General features: G+C 37.3%; 2 protein-coding genes across 8 annotated transcripts; one reads left to right on the top strand and one right to left on the bottom strand.

Moving 5' to 3' along the window:
• Positions 1-148: 148 nt before the first annotated feature.
• On the bottom strand, positions 149-18,569 carry rassf4a (Ras association domain family member 4a). Of its 7 annotated transcripts, none has more exons than XM_017413082.2 (12): positions 18,472-18,569; positions 16,930-17,065; positions 11,801-11,869; positions 11,619-11,694; positions 4,180-4,286; positions 3,278-3,354; positions 2,813-2,982; positions 2,320-2,421; positions 2,191-2,242; positions 1,975-2,096; positions 1,349-1,446; positions 149-551 (listed from the first exon to the last, which is right to left on the bottom strand). In XM_017413082.2, exons 3-12 carry the CDS (start codon positions 11,851-11,853, stop codon positions 482-484), a joined length of 927 nt encoding a protein of 308 aa, XP_017268571.1. In that variant the 5' UTR covers positions 11,854-11,869; positions 16,930-17,065; positions 18,472-18,569; the 3' UTR covers positions 149-481. The 7 variants fall into 7 exon arrangements, with proteins under 7 accessions (XP_017268571.1, XP_017268573.1, XP_017268572.1 ...); XM_017413084.2 differs by having other exon boundaries at positions 17,056-17,065; positions 18,472-18,542; XM_017413083.2 differs by lacking the exon at positions 16,930-17,065 and having other exon boundaries at positions 18,472-18,567.
• On the top strand, positions 13,154-14,752 carry LOC108234134 (C-X-C motif chemokine 9). Its single transcript, XM_017413088.3, has 4 exons — positions 13,154-13,292; positions 13,438-13,567; positions 13,662-13,745; positions 14,187-14,752. Exons 1-4 carry the CDS (start codon positions 13,226-13,228, stop codon positions 14,326-14,328), a joined length of 423 nt encoding a protein of 140 aa, XP_017268577.1. The 5' UTR covers positions 13,154-13,225; the 3' UTR covers positions 14,329-14,752.
• Positions 18,570-20,080: the final 1,511 nt, after the last annotated feature.

Genomic DNA, 20,080 nt, shown 5'->3' with positions numbered 1-20,080 from the left:
CACACACACACACTCAGAACTCATGGGAATGAGCTTACCCCACCCCTCCACACACACAATGCAAATCTGTGTTCAGTTGGAAGTGAAGGAAATGATAAAAATCATTTTTATGTGAGAAAGTGGCAGTGTAGACATTCAGCCTACAGACAACACTAAAACTGATTTATTGCATTTAAAGGCTCAAGTCATTACAAAAAAAATCTTGTGTAAATAACATACACATTATTATTATTTATACAAAATGTTTTCATATTAATAGATATAAAAACTGATATTACAGCAAGAATAATAAGTGCTAAGTAAAAAAGAGATCATACAAAGTGGTGAATTATGAAGTTCTAAAAAGTATGTATCAAATAGAAGCACTTGTTCAACTTTACATTCATTACAGTACTGGGAAAATTTCCCACAGAAAATCACAGATCATTAGTGTTACCCACCCTTCCCTTCCTTTTATAAACACATATAAACACATATGAGCTCATACTCTGTCACTGGAGTGACTCCCGCCCTCGAGCTGATGTAGGATCATCGATTTCAGAGCGCTGTATCTGCAGAGGTGAAAAAGCACCCAAATAAAACCCTGAAACACGTCACACACATATACTTAGAAATGGAAACACACAAAGGTTTTTTTCTTTCATATTTTACAGGTTTTGTGTGAAAGGTGTAGTTACTTCCAATATCATAAATTGCAGATTTTAACAACAAGAAATTTAACATAACTCTGCTCAAGCAGGAAAAAAACAGTGAATTGTGGTAAAATGTCTGCTTCAGAGTTGTGTTTCCTATAACCCTAACACTGTAAACAAACAAAGGATAACTTCCTAACATATAAGGCTGGTGTTTGTATTATTGGTTTGACTAAATTCCACTGAAAGATAAAATCAAGCATAAATCTTAATATTCCTGTAACTAAGCCCACATGCTGAAATTGAAGTGTAATTTTAAGCAAAACATATTGTCAGAACATATTTCACTGACTGAGATTAATTTTCAGATTGTTCTAAACCTAATTCAAATCTAAATCTAACATCATACTAATTCCAGTAGCCCATAATAGTAATAACCTCAATAAAAAGGTATTTCCCTAATTCCTACAACTAAAACAAGAGTAATACAACAAGCATACAGGCTACAGGACTAAGATCTCAGTCATACCAGCTGAAAGATTACACAAGCTTTCAACAAGTGAGCGTTTATCATTTCAAACAAACGATGACTTTACTGGAGGTCAGCTGCTAGCTTTGATACTAAAATCATACAGGAGACACACAGATTAGCTTCACATAATTAAATAAAATAGTTTGGCAACTTGTGTTGCTGATCAGAAGGTCTCTTGACTTACTTTTTAGTCAGTTTGGTTATTTCACGTTCTTCTTCCTCTTTAAGCTTCTCTACAAAGCTGTCTAAAACAGGGATCTCAAATTTAATGTACTGGGCAACCTGAGGAAAAAAACACAAAAAAAAAGCAGTCTAAGTCCAGTACTCATGTTAAGGTACGGTAGTTAAGGTGAAATAAAGTAATTTCAATTCAAATATAATACTATAAAAGTACTAAGTAGTCTATCTCAGCAGAACAAAGAACTAATTAATCACATCTTTTGTGTTGAGACAGATATAAAGGTATTTCAAATTGTACGAAAAGGATAAAAACCACTGCTGTTTTTGAAAACTGTGACCTCCAATATTGCTGATATGATGAAAGCATTAGTCTATTCAGAAAACATTCAACGGTCTTGTTTTATTTATAATAGCAGGGTCACAATAGATATTCAGTCATCTTAGCCTATTGTTGAATCTGCCCCAAAACAGGATATCTTTTCTCAGGTTTCTAAATTTAACCAAACTATTAGTCATTGGCCCATTGTACCATTATGTGCCTCTGAACTTTAAAAATAAATAAAAAGACATTATTTATCATGAACAAGATTGAAAAAACAGAAGTAGTTGCTGTGTGAGAACTTGACTCACATCATATGTAACTTCCTCTCCCAGGTCGGCCTCCGTGATGAAGATTTTTGAGATTTTCTCACACGGTCCGTAGAGCACACGAGTCACCAGCGGGCGCTCGTCGTTCTTCAGTCGGGCCCTTTCTGCAAGATCAAAGATAAAATGAGAAACTGTTCACAACCAGACAAAAAAATGAACATTTTTAGCTACAAAACCAGAGTAAAACCTACGACTCACCGCCAGACTCATGCACCATGTAAAGCACAAACTCGTCAGCAATATTCTCCACCTTGAATACAACAAAAACAAATGACTTTAGGTTTAGCTAAAACACAACAGGAGGTGAGATCAGTGTGTGCTGCTCACCCTAAACTTGTGTAGCAGCAGGTTGAGGACGTGCTCAGTTGTCATTGAGCTGTTTACGCGTACGTTAGTGACTGAACCATAGGCTGGGGTAAATACAGATGTCTAGGAAAAAAAAGAAAAAGACAAAAAAAGTGAGTACATTTTTGCAAAGTACATTGTGTTTTAGTACACCTATAACGTAGAGTGTATTCCTGGATTCGAACACCTTGGACATTTTGGCCAGGAAAACTGAAACACAAAAGGAAATCCCTTCATCTATAGCTGGAATCTGTTCAACATCAATATTTACACATGCTGTGTCAAACTAATGCAGGTACTTGGTGTAGCTGTGTTTTCTGTGGCACACTAATGAAATCAGCCCACAGCAGGCTATTGTGAAACGAAGCTGAAGTACAGCGAAAGGAAACCACAGCCCTGCTGCACCTGGGGATGTGTCAACAACGGGATCCATTAAAGTATACGCATGATGGGGTGTGTGTTCTGTTTATTGTACCTTGTGGTTGTAAAAGTGACCGTTGATTGAGAACCGGTGTGTGCGCAAGCGCTGCAGGTCTCTGGCAGAGTGTGTGTTTGACCTCCTCTGGACGCGCATGAAGGAGGCATCACTCCTGGTCCTCAGCAGCTGAGGGGAGTCCTCTTCCTCCTGACCACCCATCTCACCACCTCAGGGACAAATACACAAGTAGAATTTGCTCAGTGGTTAAAAAGAGGGAAACAACTAACTAAACCGCTTAGGAAAACCACAGTCAGGGCCATAATTAAGTAGCCTAACCTTCTTTATTTTTAGTTCTGATCTGATCTCACATAAAGATGCTGCAACACGTGGACCAACTTTTCCACAAGGTGTGCTGAATGAAGCACCTGTCGTTGTAATCTCTTGCAGAATGTGTGTGCGTGTAATCTACAGTAATCCAGCAGGTCTGTGTGCGTGAGGATGACTTCACGTGTTTATGCTCACCAGCTGGTCTAGAGTCTCCACTCGGGGAGTTATTGTTGGACTCTTCTGATGACTGCTTTGCCAGAGATTTAGCGTTTCTAAAGAAGACAAACAGAAGAAACGTGTTTACTTTGTCCTAACAGTTCTTACATTTGCATCGTATTCTAAATTAGCATCCATCACCTTGTTGAGATGAGGTTCCAGCAAGGGGGCAGAGTTTATTGTTGGAACAAAATTTACTTTTAGACTTAATTTCCTGCATTCAAGTTATCTGTCTGTGTATATGAATTACACAAACCAAATGTTACTTGTCAGCAACTTAAAAAAGAGCCAGAGTAGTCTTGAAACCATCTCTAAATTGATGAGTTAGAAGAAAGATTAAAGATCTGTCTAGATGTTACTGCCTTTTAACATTGTAACGTACATAAATACTGTACATTAACTAGCCTTTAAAAAGGGCGGATTTTCTTTTTACAGCAGCAACTGCCACTCCATGCCACCCCCCTAGAATGGCTACTGCATCTGCTGCCTTTTCTTGGAGCTGACAGATGAGACTGAAGGCCTGGATAGAGTCTGTGAATATTTATCAAGCTAAAAGAATTGTTCTACATTTAAATTCAATTGCCTGAACTGATATCAGTCAGATAAGTGTGATGCTATAACATCATTAGTTCAACTTAACTTAAAGTCTGGAAGCAAGTGGCTAATGCAACAATCCAAAAAGATAAAAAAAGATCAGTTTTTATTGGTCTTTTAGTGTAGTATACATGATTATTTTAATATTCATTTATGCTACATGTATTTTTATCGTCAGATAAGTAATTCAAAGTGGGTTTAGCATGTTAATGTGAAGGTTTTAGCTAATGTGTGTGAGTTCCCTGTAAACAGAGACCCCTCTGTTAGTACAGATCAGGTTTTTATACCTATTGAGTCGAAATCTTTCGTTGTCATCAAACATCTGAAGCCTTATTGGTCGGCGAAGACCCCAGTAGATATTTAACAGCCCCTCTAGGATGAGCTCTCCATCCTCCTACACAATGAGAAACACACAATGATAATAATAAGAATCAGCAGTCATGTTGAGGGAGGAAATCCTGATGGCCAGCTCAGTATCAGGTGTACGTGCAGGAACGGTCGCACACAGCTGCACCGTCAACTCTCCAATCTTGGAGAAAGTCAGTCAGCTATTTTCTTTTTCCACAGTACGAGGGTGAAGTCATGTCTGAGGAGGCAGCAAAAAAATAAAATAAAAAATACAGAGCTGCAACTGTTGTGGGTCACGTAGAGGAAGTGGGTGGGGGGGGGACTTCATACAAACCAAGAGTCTAAGTTTAGAAAAAAGTTGTCATCGTGCTGTACGTGATCTGAGTGAAAAATGTTACAACTTACTTTGAAAACTGAAAGTAAAATTAAATAAACACGCAATAAGTATAATATTGATGATATAAATATTTAGTATTTTAGTTTGAGGTCAGAAGCTTTCAACCCATTTTTTTTTGTTTTGCTTCCTTAATAAAAAAGATAAAACATTACAACTGTGAGTTTTGTCATTTCTTTTTGTCACACTGAGTAGATTGCCTATTTCTCTTGTCTAAAATTATTTGTTATACAATCATTATAACAAACTCATCACCCCACATAACAATACAGGTCTTTAATACATGTTTAGCCAATAGAAAAGTGGAATGCTTATGTTTAGCCCACAGCCTTTAAATTATACATAATCTAATGAGTAAAAAATAGAAATATTCAGAAGTCCTTTGAAAGAAAAACTGATATGTGTTTAACAGGTTCAGAGGGAAAATAATCTTATTAAAAATTCATGTTAAGTGTAAACAGGTTCATGGGACAGCATAAGAGTACTGAGGATTGATTTTAGGATATAGAAAGGCATTAAATCATTCTGAAAAATAATAAGTTCTTAAAGTTATGGGTTTGTGGTTTTAAACTGCCCAGAAAAGATTATTTTTTTATGTATGTCAGTGTCTTTTTATTTATAAAGCAGGTGGGATAAAAGTATTTTACAATAAAATGAAGCAAATCAAAAACATTAAAGTTTCACTGAAAGCAGAGTAAAATGTCAAACATAAAACCATAAAAAAAACAATAAAACTGCTTAAAAATAACTGAAAAGTAATGCGATTACGACCAATCTCAGACTGAATACAGTTCACCTTTGTGTTGCCGTCAAAGCAAATGTTGAAAATCTGTAATAACTAAAAAACAGTCGTTCATCTCAAAGCAGTGGCTGTGAAGAAGTCCAAAGAAAACAGCTCATGCCTCAGAGCATGTGAGCATGATTAAAGGATTTCTGTTTGCCTAAAGAGTCATCTGATTTATTCCTGTATATAGTTAAAAACTTATAGAACAAAACAACATTTTCAGTGTTTTCATGCTTGTAGTTTTATGATTACCATTTAATTAGCATAAAAGAAACTTGTGGTTGACACTTTTTATTTGCAACTTCTCTGTCATGGTTTATAAGACCATGATTTATTAGAAAACTGACAGTGAGAACTATGCAAATCAGGTAAAAATGTTAAAATAATTATTTTTAGACTGACTACAACCACAAATGTCCAAGACAAACAAGACGGAGCATAAATTGACCCTTTGGTGGTTCTTACAAGGTTTCATTGTTTCAGAAGAGTAAACACAGCTGCACCACTGGACTCCACTAACCCGCCACTCCTGAGTTTCCTGAGCAGGCATGAACACACCCTCCAACACACACTCACGCTGATGCGAGGAAGGTCAGCAGAGCTATTTTTGGCAGGAGAAGCTAATCGCTCAGTCACAGCCCGCCTATAAAGCCTGGGTCCGCTCTCCAGTCCACTCACGCTCCGCTGCACAGATTAGACAACAATCTGTTAATCTCTGCATTCCAGACCTACAACTCAAGCATTGAAGGTGAGCATGATTCTACGTAGGAACTGCTTTTTACTCCAATGGATAAACAATTTAGACATTTCAGTAGTTTTTAAATTAGAAGTAATACATTTAGATTATTTGAAATCCATGTTTAATTGTAATTCACACTTTCAAATAAACAAAAGGTTTACTTTGTGTATATTTTAACATCATATTAATATGGTTAAAAATTTTAAATTCAGATCTGTAACTAGATTAACAAACAAGAGAGTGTTTATGCTAACTGGTTTGTTTTTCTTGTTTAGTTGCAGAATGAAAAGTAGCAGATTGTTGTTGTCTCTGTCTCTTTTACCCACCATCACTGAGACGCTTGAGGACCTGCCTGTCCATCCCTCGTCACTCCAACCAACCCAGACCTTCCACTCCCAAGAGGACTACATGACTAGTATTCAGGCCCTTGCACGGCCTGCTGAGGCCCTGAGCTACGGCCCCGTCAGAGGATTACTGCAGAGGTCCTCCAGGCTCCGGCAGCTCTCAAAGACTCAGATGAAGCTTTCCAGTTCAGCCTCAGCCGCTCGCGTGTCTCCACTCACACCAAGGACTTCCAGATCCTCCAGTCTGAACACAAACAGCACAGAGGAGTTTTCCCTAAAGATGAGCAGAGAAAGAGACTGCAAAGGCAAAGACCCCCTGGACTGGCTCTTCGGACAGATAAGGACTTAAAGGGAGACGCTGCTGTTGTTGTGGGAAATCGTCTGGGTACTTTGGTGGAGAAAGGAAACGAGGTTGGAGAAACCTCAAGAGGAACTGCAAAATTGGGATAATAATGCAAATCAACAGTATTTATATCTATGCACAAAAGACTCAGGTTTACGTGTTTATGTGGATTCATATTTTTTGTTAAGATGTAGATGTTTCTAATAAAATCCTAAAAGTTACAAAAACTGTTAAAAGTGTTTTCTGTTTTTACACTTGAGAGCTGAGGATCATTTAATCTGAATTTGACCTCAATAAACTACTTTTGGAAAGGTAATGATACAAAATCAAATGTTTGAAGTCTTACTTACAGTTGAGGAACTGATAAACAGTTTTACCGTTTCAAAAACAGGAAGATTCAGAGATAAATATAGTTTGATTAAGAAGCAACTGACAAACGATTCAGAAATGTAGTTTCTTTCTTGTCAGCATTACATCAATGAACAACCATTATTCAAATAATCTGTCTAATTGTGTTATTTGTAGAACTTAATTTTAGTCCATATTATCAGAAACTGGTGAAAAATGATGTATTGCAAGTATAGTTGTTGCAAGGTATTTTACATCATTTCATATTTTTTAATATATCAATTTAAATAAAAAGGGTTTAGGGTTTTTTAATACAGCATTTTACTAGTAAAGGGGTTTATTATTAATACGATAGGGACACTTTTACCTAATGTAAAAGGTATGAGTTCTAATTATAGTTCTGCTTCTAGCACAATTATTAGATCATTAAAAAGACACTAGAAAAGATACTAAGTACTAGAGTAAAATTTTAACTTTATTCATCCATCCATTCCCTATAATACCATTTTGATCCTGTTCAGAGACAAACGACCATACCCCCCCCCCCCCNACACACACACACACACACACACACACACACACTCAGGGGCATGTTTACATATCCTAATTAACCTCACATGAGTGTTTTTGGATTGCCTGAGGAAACCAGGCTACCTGAAGAAAAGCTCCATGCAGAAAGGCCTCAGCAGGACCTTCTTGCTAAGGCAATCACACTAACCAACTGCTCACCATGAAGCTTTATTTATCTCGAAGCAAGTAAAGTTTGTAATTTAATATATAATAAATGTTATTAAAGCAATAGCAAAGGAAGCAGCAATGCAACAGTCAAGGAGGCTATTTTGTTAAAAATTTCTTTACTGATAAGTATTATTTATAATATGTAAATAATCTCTTTTTAATGCTTTCGTGTACTTCTATCAAAATAACTGCAGAAGTTTATCACCGCAATTTGAACATATCAAAGACATAAAACATAGATTTTAGCCATGGGTCTCTGTACTCCACTACCATCTAGTGGTACCGTTACAAATTTTAACTCGACATACCAAGCACATCCTGTAGGGAGGGTTAAATGCTTGCATGTTGCATACTTGGGTTACTGCAGCAGTAGAGTCAAAACAAACACCATCAGTTACAACAGTTCTCATTGATGAGTCAGATCAGACTGACCTAGTTTGACTGTCCCACATTAATTCATAGGGGGGAGCCGGAAACCTGAACCATAGTTAAGAAAACCTGCAAATGTGGACTCTAGAAAATAGCAAGGAGAGTTTGACAATATAAAAGGTAATGCGGTTATCTTAGACGTTTACACCACTTGTAAACAAATTAACTTAACGGAAGTGCATCTGATTATAAACAGTAATCTTTACTGACTCTGAGGCCTGAAACGGAAATGAATTTAACAGCGTATCCAGCAACGAGAAAGTTCACTTTTTTACAGCTACAGGTACACTTGAAGCATGTTAGAGCATGTTTCTTCTCAAACAGGTGAGGCTCACTTACTCTTATTAACAGTGAACCACCTGACATGCCCTCCATCGACATGACTAACAAACATCACCTGACTCCACCTACAGCATGTGATTATGACCTAATCTTCTCAACAACATACAAATCCTATACTGTCAGTCCGCCTCTTCTTTTCACATAAGAACCTGTTTAAATCAGACGAGGAGATCAAACCTTTGTCTGGGAAAAATGAAAAGATGGTGCAAGTCCGTTACACACATTCACATGCTCAATGCATTTACTCCAAATTTCTATGAGGAGTTTCCAAACTTCTGTTTTGGGCAAGCACGCATGAACGACCAAAGAATGTCACTGCTGGGTTATGTATTATCTTACAATCCACAAAATATGAAACAACTCAGCTGGCTCATAACCTGAAAGGCCATCATTAATTATTATTTGAATCAGCTTCCAGTTTATGGGGCTAAAAAAGATTTTTGGTCATAACACATTACTGCAATCGACCAGTCAAGTTTATTTTACTTTGAGCTATTTGTAGTAAATCAATAACCTGTGGTTAAAAAAACAAAATGAAACAAAACAAAAAAAACCTATGTTCTTGTTACTTCTCAGACTGATCTTAGTCACTAGAACTTAAGGTACAGGAACTGAGTCAGAGGAGTTCAAACTTTCAAAGAAAACAAATCATTAGTTAACAAAAGATGATGTACAGAATGTTGAGCTTCCTTCTTTGTTGTAGCAGACATGTAGAATTCTTCTTAAATCACACACACAAAAAAAAGAAAAAATAGCAAGCAGCCTTTGAGAGTGAACATTACTTAATGAACAATAAAACAATAACAGACTTTTCACTATAATTACTTACAACAAAATCCTATTTAAAGTTCATATTGATGATCTTTTTTTTTGCTAGAAATTGTAGGACTTATCATTTCAGACTCACCAAGTAAAGCTGCAATTGTACGTACAGAACTTATTCTCCTATAGCCTAGAACCAAAGCTGGCCGAGCAGAGTCTAAAACAAAGTGATGCACCTTTAAAGCTGGTCAAATATCCCAGGCAAAGCTGTGGGAACTGGAGGTTCTGAGGGTGCTACAGCACCCTACTTGAGGATAACAATAAATAACATGTCAAATAAAAAAGAGAAATAAATGAATGTTTAAACAAAAAAACAAAAAACACATGAATCCAGTTCTATTTCTTTGATAATAACTTATTAATGAGGGGAAAATAAGTTCCTGTTTGGTCACATTGCTGTTTGGGGTGGTACACCATTTCTCATTTACGTGTTCCCACAGCACCCACAATGTAAAACACATTCCTACGGCTATTTTCTCAGGTCTAAACCCATGCAATGATTTGAAGACTACAGACATGATGTTGCACTCGTTCTAAGCGATCGTTTACAATGTAGATCAGCATATTGATAAAGAGCTACTTGTTAAATCCACATTCCTAATCGCATCGCCAGACAAGTCTGTACAGTCACAATAAGTTGCATCAGGTGCATGTTTGTTCACAGAGAGCCTTAAACAAACGGTCTAATGATGACATTTACACATGAACATCTTGCACACTAATGGATTAGAAAGGTTACTGATACATTAACACTGTAACACTGAAAATGTTGTGAAGTGCTGGGAAAAATGAAATTCCATTCCAAACAATTATATCTGTGAGCGTAACATAACAGCCAACAAATATTTTTTTTAAGCTTAGCATAATTAAAACAAACTGTCTCATATTACTCACACATGACAGAACTTTCCCATGCAAGACGACGTAAACTTCTTATCTGCATTTGTCACATTTATTCCTGCCAGAGCAAACTTGTTAATTTTTTGTTACATTTTTATAGAGCAATAATTTAAAACATTATTTTTAATTTCATTGTTTAAATCTCCACTAGTTTGTTTTACTATGTATCCTGTCTTGTGTTACAGCTGCGTTTTGGGTGGACACTAAAGAAACAGAAAAAACAAACATATGACACCTGAACCCAAGTAAGACAAAAAAAAAACACGTCACCCTCACATGTTTCAGGGTTTTGGCTGAATTAGATAAACAGACTTTTCCTTTCATTTTCCCCCTTTGGCATAGTTGGAAGATGACATACCGATAATGATAAAATTCCACATTAAAGCTTCAGATAACCTCTTACAAAGTAGATTAATGTTCTACGGTTTCCAGTGCTGAGTCAGTCTATGCTGAGTCAGTTTCATTACCATTAAAAACAAAGCAATTCATTATTTTTTCTTCATAGATCCTTAAGGCTTTTTAAAGCTGTTTCCTTTGTAGTTGATATTAAGCCATTACCATAACATCTGTGGTTTTCCTCTATCCCTAACGTGTGCCTGAAGGGGATTTTCCATGAACATGGCAATGATGAGTGCTGTACTGTTGTGGGTCTGACATGCGGGACAAAAATGAGGGGCACATCTTGACCACCCTGCCCTGCCCTTACACAGACACACACTCAGACAAGTATACATGCAGCTATTCCCACCAAAAAAAAACCTGCTGGTGAACACAAAGGGGAACTCCAAACCTCAAAACCCATACAATGATTATCACACAAATATCTAAACTCTTACAAACAGCTTTAAAAACACAAGAGCAAAAAAAAACCTAGTGTAGAGATGTTTTGCGAGGTGGAGTTTTACGACTGAAATGGGAGACTCTCCCTCTCATTCTGACTTCATTTTGAGGTAAATGGGGGCTTTTTGTGGTTTACCAGCTACTTGGCAATGTTGGAAAACAACCCAGGGATTGCAGGTCTTTGCACAGAATAGCACTGTACACAGGAAGCCAATCTGGCCTCAGGTTTTTCTGTTTTCGTTATCTGCCTTAAAATCCATGCTGTGGTCGGTATGTGTGTGACGCAGAAGATTGGTTTACAAGTCTCCTGTTCATCTTTTCACTCCCAGTAGCTGTAACTATCTGATTGTCTTACCTCACGAGTCCTCAGCTGGAAGTTCTTTCCTTCATGATAACAGTTGTAGGTCCTCAGTAGAGACAGGATGTCAGACCTGAATACAAATACAATAATCAGTCCTAACGCACAACACTTTTTATTAACGCTACAACTTTACTTTATTGTTCAACAACACTGAACAGGGACTAAAATGGTCTTACTTTGGTATGAGCTTCTCTTCGTTAAGCTTCACAGAGATCTGACGTTCACTCATTTTAACTAGAGACCAGCTGCAGAAAGTGAGACAAAAATAAATACATAAATGAATAAATCATTACACCTGAACATCTTGCAGTTACTCCTAACTAAAAACTGAGTTTATCATCGCCCACCAGGAGAGATGCAATAATGATTTTTGCCTGTCCGTGTGTGTGCATGTGTGTTTGTGCGCATGTTTGATTGTCTGTAGCCTTGGCAAAAAAACTCATCAACTAGTGGACAGATTTGAATGAAACTCTCAAAAAGTAATCAGTGGATGTACATCTACAACTGTTTAACTGTTGGAGTCATCCAAATTCAAGATGGCCATCACAGCCAATCAACATTAGCCAACACAAAAACGGCTAAATATAGATACTGAGCTGATTAGAGAATAATCTTTAACACATTCTTAACACATCCCACAAGATCTCACAATATTGCATGATACTGTGCATAATGTAATTTACAAGTTTTGACCAAAACATATATAACTCCCTAACTTCTCAGCATCAGATGAGATTAATTTAAAACTCTGGCGTAAAAGGTGGTGGGTGATATGCATTCCTTCAAGGAATGTTAGGCCTTTAATTAATAAAGCTGTTGAGTTACATTTAAGGAAGCATTTGTCAGGAACCAAATCATTAGACATTTTACAGCCTCAGAAGAAGAGTGGTGCTTTAAGTAAAAAAAAAGCTAAAAAAGCAAGTTGCCTACAAATGTATTTAAAGGCAAAGAATGGAGTTTTTGTGGAAAAGATGCTTCAAATGCCTTTATTTTTCATTTTCCAAGTATTGTTTTTAGTTGACGAGTAAAATATGCATAGATGTGTGTATATTTTCCCTAGCTTCATCTTTTTTTCATTCTGAAGGAAATTGAACATTTTATATTAAAGAAAAGCTATAAAAACGGTTACTTTGGATTTACATGCAGGGGAGGTTTTAGGAGAAATCACATGAGTCTGTTGACACGGAGCCAACAGAGTGACAGGAGTATCAAGTTGTGCCAACTGCCTCAACAAACAAAGCCTGGAGGGCAGCTTCTTTGTGTCATTGTCACTTTCACTTTTAAATCGTTATAGAAAAGTAACTTGTTCATCAGTTCAGTTAAGTTTTACTAAAAAGGAAAAAGAAACCTTGAAGAGTTTATGTTAACTGCCTTTTCTTCTGATGCACAGTAGGAAACATGAAACACACACTAATCTTTCTTTGACAAAAAAAAAAAAAATGCTGTCCTTGATGGTTGAATAGGACAGGATAGAGCTCATGGGAAATTCCTGGATTGTTTGGAAAATCCATCTGGAGTTGTTGGGGGAGGAGCATTAGCACAATATAAAACCGCAGTATGTGGCTCAGAAGCTCAGAGCAAACGCGCCGCATGTCTCCAGCATGAAGCCTAATCTTCACGTGGTCTGTCAGTTTGCCTTCCTGAGCCTCTACTGCATACTGACCGCAGGTAAGAATCTATTGATCTGTGTTTGAACATAGTCCACGAGTGGGCTGCTATTTTCTCTTAGGGAAAAATGAGCATGTGAGTGAATCCTTGCTCCTGTTGCTCTGTCTTGAATTAACTTTTTAATCTTGTTACTGTGTCTGTGCAGTGAGGGAGTCAGAAGGTGTGTATGTCCCGGGAAGATGTTTGTGCCCACAGACGCAGTCAGGCATTAGGGGGCAACTGAAAGAGCTCACAATCTACCCAAAAAGTGCCACCTGCAGCAACGTTACTGTCATGTGAGTCGCAGCTTTTGCAAACACACACACGTATCTTTTACCACACACAAACAGACGGGTTAGACTAAATATTTGATTCCCATGTGCTTTTCAGAGTAACACTGACGAGGAACAACACAGCTGTCTGTCTGGATCCAAAGGCGCCGTTCGGCAAACAGCTCATTCGCTGCTGGAATAGGTGAGATTTTTTGTCTATAACAATTAATAATAAAACAGTAGACACACAAAGCTGTTTGTCCTAGAAACCTTATATCTTTCGGGGTTTATTAAGTTGACAAGAATAATAGCTTAAGAAAGGACTGTATATTGTTTCAGTTTAGATGTAAAATGAAGCTCTGCATGTCAGAAGCTGGATGTATTATTTACCTTAAATGCTTAAACTGATTCTAGGTGGGAACCACCCGTCTCCAGTTTCTCATAATTCACAACCGCTAGTATCTTGTTTATCGCCAAGCCAGTTCTTGTAATGACAGAGCCCACAGTTATGCAATTTCTTTATTTTTTTCTATAGGTAGTCAGTGCATACACATTGCATCCAACATTTTAATCATGGAAAAATTGTAAAGGTCGAGAGTTGAGTTGGGACCTCATTTTGCTCTTCTTTTGACATGTTTTCAAGAGCTATGAAGATGGGTCGCGATGTGAAGCTGTGTCTTAAAAGGAGGAGACGGAGAGGTGGTCGGCGCCAGAGGCAGCAGCAGAGGCAGCAGCAGAGGCCACGGGGTCACAACAGGAGAGCATTATCCTCAGACTCCCAGTAGTTCTGCAGACTGACAAACAGAAAAAAACTACTGTGTGTGTACAGACTGATCCTTGTTGCATTGTGGACTGTTGCTGTAACTTCAGTCCACCGGCACTGCGTTTCTTTCCATAAATGTCATGAAGCTCAGATATCATGCTCCCTTTAGTTTCTGTCTGAGCTGTAAATCTCTGAGCAGCAGGAAGCTTCATTTTTTTTCATTTTTGTGCAAACGACTGATTTTATTCCTAAATACTAAGCCCTGGAGGCTTGACGTAAATAGTGACAGGTTTTGTTTTAAAGCTTTGTTAAGTGGTCAGTGTACTGTTTATGTGTAGTTCTGTCAAAACAGCTGGAAAACCATATCTGACAAAAGCATTGTTGGTTATTTATTTTTATATGAAAATCAAAAATGTGTTTTTTTAAATAAATATATCAGAACAATGCTGTGACTGTATCATTTAACGCTCAAGCCTTTGATGCTTCATCATAATAAAAGGAAGAGGAGGATAATTCCCTTCTTGGCAGGATATGAAGGTCACTTTTAGACTTTAGCCTCTGCTTTTGTTGGGAGGCTTCAGGAAATGAGTCAGCAGGCTAAAGCAAACATAATCTTACTTGAAGTATCTGCACAAATGCTGTGTATTAAGCTACAACAAACGCAAACTGTGTGTTGCTTTTATAGTCACCCCACAGTAAAATGTACATAAATAGCAAACAGCTTTGAAGACTCAAAACAGCAGGCAATTATTGCACAACTTACAACTACAGTAAAGATTTATATTTTTATGGACTGTTGTTAGTGTTGCGCAAGATTGTCTCCTAAGATGAGTGAGACATAAAGCAATGAAAGTGTAATATATTAACGAATAAACATGCTTGTCATTTGGCTGAGATTTCTTGTAAAGCACGTGACAGGTTCACAGTTAGAGTCGCAAACAAGCCCATACAGACTAAGATTTTTTTCTTTGGCACATACAGAAGTTTCTTACTTCAATAACCAAAGCGTGCTCCAACCTGCATTGTTTCCATTCTGCCCCACCAAAAAGTTAAAAAAAAATCAATCGACATTGATATGGACTCTTGCAAAACTGTGGCGTGATCTCTTTCCCACCAAACACTTAGCAGCACTTGCATGTCAGACAGAAAGTGAAAGTAAAATGTGCAACAAGATTAGCTTTGTTCAGAGCTGGCAGATGCAGTGAAGGGATTTTTTTCTGCCGTGTTATTAGTGAACACAGTGAGACAGGCTGAGTGAAAGTCAAATATTGTTGGGTGGTGAGATTAAACAAGAAGGAAATCCAGAAAGCCCCAAGATAATTCTTGCATTACTGTAAATATGCCTGAAAACAGAAAAAAAAAAATCTAAAGGTACAGGAATGCAACAAAGCCAATTAATAAGACAATTTTAAACAGAGGATTTGCAAATCTCATAAAACCACATTTTATTCAGAATGAAACATAGTAAACACACTAAATACTGAAACTAACCCTCCTGAAGAGAGGAAGAGAAGCCATTGTAACTTCAGGTCCATTTGACCTGAAGGCCACAGGAGAGCTAAGTAATTGTACCTTTTTTTAAAAAAGAAAATGGTCATTTTAAATTTTATGGCAGCAATCCATTTCAAAAGGCTGTAAATTAAGTGGTTTGAATAGAAATAGAGCATTTTGCAGCAAATTATGTTAATCAGAACAGGTCAAAAAAGAGCATTGACTGGGTATAAAAAATCCTTTTAGGGAGGCTGAATCTCTCAGAAGTAAAGATGGGCAGAGGTTCACCAGTCGGGAAGGGGGGGGGACTGATAGTGGAATAATTTTAAATTCATGTTAAGAAAATTGGGAAAACTTTGAAAATTTAAACATCTATAATTCATATCAACAACAAGAAAATAAAGAATCTGCAGTTAGGACAAGACCAAAAGTCAATATAGGATGTCTGTAATCTTCAGGCATCCTACATACCAATAAAATCTGCACTTCCTTCATGTGAGCTGGTAGTTACCAAACCCTTTTACTCTGTGTCTGCATCAAAAGCTGTTTGTGAGAACATTTTGAGTATGTTAACAGTTATCTCAGGCCTTAACAAATATCAACAGTATTGCCTCTGCTAGGAAGCTGAAAAACTAGATAAATGGATTACGTCATATATCTGAGGATCTGCACGCCACAGAGAGAACTCCACACATGTTTATATATTTGTAAACATAAGATCCCTAAAAACCTCAGCACTGAGACCATGTGTTTTTTTCTCTCACCTTTTCTTGACAGGACACAGTATTTGCACAGACCTTGTTGCAGAGCAGAAATAAGATCACACACACCCAGGGAAGAAGGAACAAATAAAGACAGCATGTCTGGCTGCAGTAATTACATCACAGTAAAAATGCAGAACTGAAAGAGTCAAAAATAGATAGCTGAAGTCTTTTTTTATATATATAAATGTTTTAAAATTATTTTTAAAATGTAGTTGTGCATGTAATTACATGTTGATTGTTCATGTGTGAATACATATATCTGTGAGGGTTCCTTTGTTGGGACAAAAATATGGTATTTCTATTTTTATGTTGTAAAATTTCCCCGTGTTTGACTGTTAGATTAAAAAAATGAATGTTTAACAACTTACTTTTTTAACAGTTACTTCTCATGAATCGTGTCCCATACAGCTGATGATACGATGGTGCCACCTAGTGTGTACAGTCCGACATGAACCAGTAAGCATCTCTTTAAAGGGACTGCAATCTTGTCTCACCTGACAACACCTAAAAGAACATAACCAGCAAAGTACAAAACAATGAATATTTTTATTGAATATTTTACTCTGTGACTGCTTAAAAGTCATTAATGTTTCAGATAATTAATTCAGTTCCAGTGTGTTATTTGGTCACAGGTTAAAAAAGAGGGAAGTTAAACTGTAAAAGTAGTGATGAGTGGCTTCTATGTGAGTTCCAGTTAATGCACATGATTCTAATTTAAGCTAGTCACAATAGTTTCCTTTTAGAATCATCAAAACTTTATTTGAAGCAAGACTCAACTTTTCACAGCAAAAACAAAAAACTAAAATAACCCAAAAGTGACTTTTTTCTGTTACCTTAGACAGGACTTTTTTTTTTTTTTTTTTACTAGGGCAGAAAAACAGAAGAAAAACTTGCTTGCATGAGCAGTGGACACTGCCACCAAAACCAGGAAACAGTCAAATGGGAAGTGATCGCTGGTACTAAATCATCTAAACAAAACGAGAATCAAAGATGCACGCACAATTCTTTTGAGTGTCTAACACTTTCCTTTTGTTCTTAGAAACACCTGAGGTTTACGAATCAAATGGATCATAAGATTTTTTATAATCTTCATTAGAATCCCAAACAATCATGTTCATAACTAAGGTAATATCGGCACCTGTCAGCCTTCAAACCCTCCTGACCTCTGACCCCTTTTCAGTGTCAACCAACCAAACTGCTGTCAGAAGGGTGGTCATTTTATTTCTAATACATATTAATACACACTAATGGGTGTATAAATTTTCCATAAAGGATTCCAGATGGTCACCATTATAATGAATTATTCAGCACAAAAGATGGACCAAAATCTTAACAAATGTCTCTGTACTGATGTGATGCTCAGATTTAGACTGAACTGAAGTCTCTTCTCCTCTCTCTGTTCTTGTTTGGGTCCCTCTGTGTCTAAAGTCTCCCAGTGGACAAAGAACCTCCTCTGCAGGTTGTAATTGGGTTGATCATCTCGAGATTGGTACCCAATTATCACATCTACACCATGGCAGCTGAGCCCGAAGACAAACCATCCTCATGCGTAAAATGTGCAAAAATGATCCAAAGATTAAAAAGAAAGAAAAAAAAGGGCATAATACCAATTTTGGCTAAATCTCTCCATCAGAATCTGCAAAACACTTGATGTGGTTATGTTTTTCTTGCAGCTATTATTGCATGTGATAGTATAATAGTAAAAGAAGTTAAGTTTTAAGCTATTTTTCTCTAATGCTAATCAGAATTCTTATTTTCAATGCAGAAAATGTTAACCTTTTAACCTGAATCCAACTTCCTAACATCTTTTTGCTTTCTAAGCATTTAGATCTTTAAAAGCATCGCTAAACATTCGTCTTATAATGTATAACATGTCTCGTGCAATAAAATGCGGTCATTTTGTCCCTTACCATAACAGAGTTCGTCTCCGTCTTCTTCCGTGTGCTCCCCAGCTTTGTATTCTCCTTATCTTTGCCTGTGTTCATGCCGTCTTGGGAGTGTGGTATTCAGACTCCGGGGTTATGTCGTAGACACCCAATAGGAAGACGTGTTCGTGCTGCTCAGCCAATCGGTGTTCAGCATGGGCGGGACAAGTAGTGGAACCTCTGAAAAACTGTGCCTCTTTAAGGATTGTATAAAAACTCTTCCAGAAACCAAATGGTTTTTAATATTTTTTTTTTTGAAAGATTTAAAATTTGGCTTGCGATAAAGAGGCTAAGCAGATTTTTTTTTGTTCAGATATAAACATGAACAGCGGCTATTCAATGTTCTTTTCTTATACATACAGTGCATTTACAAATATGTTCTTGCTTAACTTTGAACAGCTTTTTTTGTTTCAATTATGCACAAAGTATCCATTCTTATTGTGTTTTTATTTAGCTAAATATCCATTCTGTTTTTGCCAAATTGAGCAAAAAAGGAAGAAGTTCCTGTGACCAGGGAAGATTTATTTCCCTCATCCTGTTTTTCAGTCTGGATCTGCCATCTCGGGAACTGTTGCAGGGTGGAAACCTAAACTGTAGGAAGTTTCCTTCACCACGTTGTCTCAATAGGAGTTATAATTTATCACGCACAGAGGAAGTGAGTTGTTCCAACAGCTGACCAACTTCCCTAACAGAGAACTGCTAAAGGATGTGACAAAGCTGCTGGAGCATTTATGGAAGTGGGCTGGAAGGACTGACGCTATTTTCCTCTCCTCTGATTATTATTGGGTCACTCAGCCTCTGATTTACCAAAGATCATTGTGAAGATAATAATACAGCTCAGAATGTGAGCCAATGGGGGGACTTCAACACAAAGACTCTCTCTGTCCTAAAACATCAGAACAGCTCATCTCGCCTGACTTGATTCACATGCCATCTCACTAATATGTTTCACAAAAATGACAAATGTAGCCATTTCAGTTCCTTAACCTTTAAGCTATTTATTTTTATGTGTGTTCACCACTCCGTAAGGAGCTTTCTGATGAATGAGGTCCTCTGCGCTTATTGATTCTGCTAAGAAATTGCTTTCTTAGGCTGCATGTTATATACCTACAGCTCAGTGAACAAAGGACTTTGTGCAGTGTGTGTGCTTGTGTATGTGTGTTTTGACAGAAAAACACTATTGATTTACAACCCAAACAAAAGAGGAATGAAAATCATATCTATTGCAGCACAATAAAACCAAAAGAAAACAAACCCCCATCTTATCACACAGGCCTGCACAAACATGTACAATTCTCAGGGAATTTATACATCTTTGTTCTGATTCATTGGCCATTGTTAACTATCAGATATAATCTGAATCCATGATTTGGTGAAACATATGCATGCAGTAGTGGTTTAGTGAGCTATCTTGCTTTCCTCTAATCACCATAATAGTACGAGCCCTCCTCCCAGGCTCTGTCTCCATGGTCACCGCTCACACATGACAAACACACAATGAAGAGCCTAACACACGCATCTGCACATGCTCTAATGCCTGCCACTCTTACACACTTCTGCACATTCTTGTCCTCTGAATGAATGCAAACAGCTG

The sequence above is a fragment of the Kryptolebias marmoratus genome, linkage group LG22, assembly GCF_001649575.2.
Source record: "Kryptolebias marmoratus isolate JLee-2015 linkage group LG22, ASM164957v2, whole genome shotgun sequence".
NCBI lineage: Eukaryota > Metazoa > Chordata > Actinopteri > Cyprinodontiformes > Rivulidae > Kryptolebias > Kryptolebias marmoratus.
Note: the sequence above shows the minus strand (reverse complement) of the source record. Positions and strands in the feature narration are given on the sequence as shown.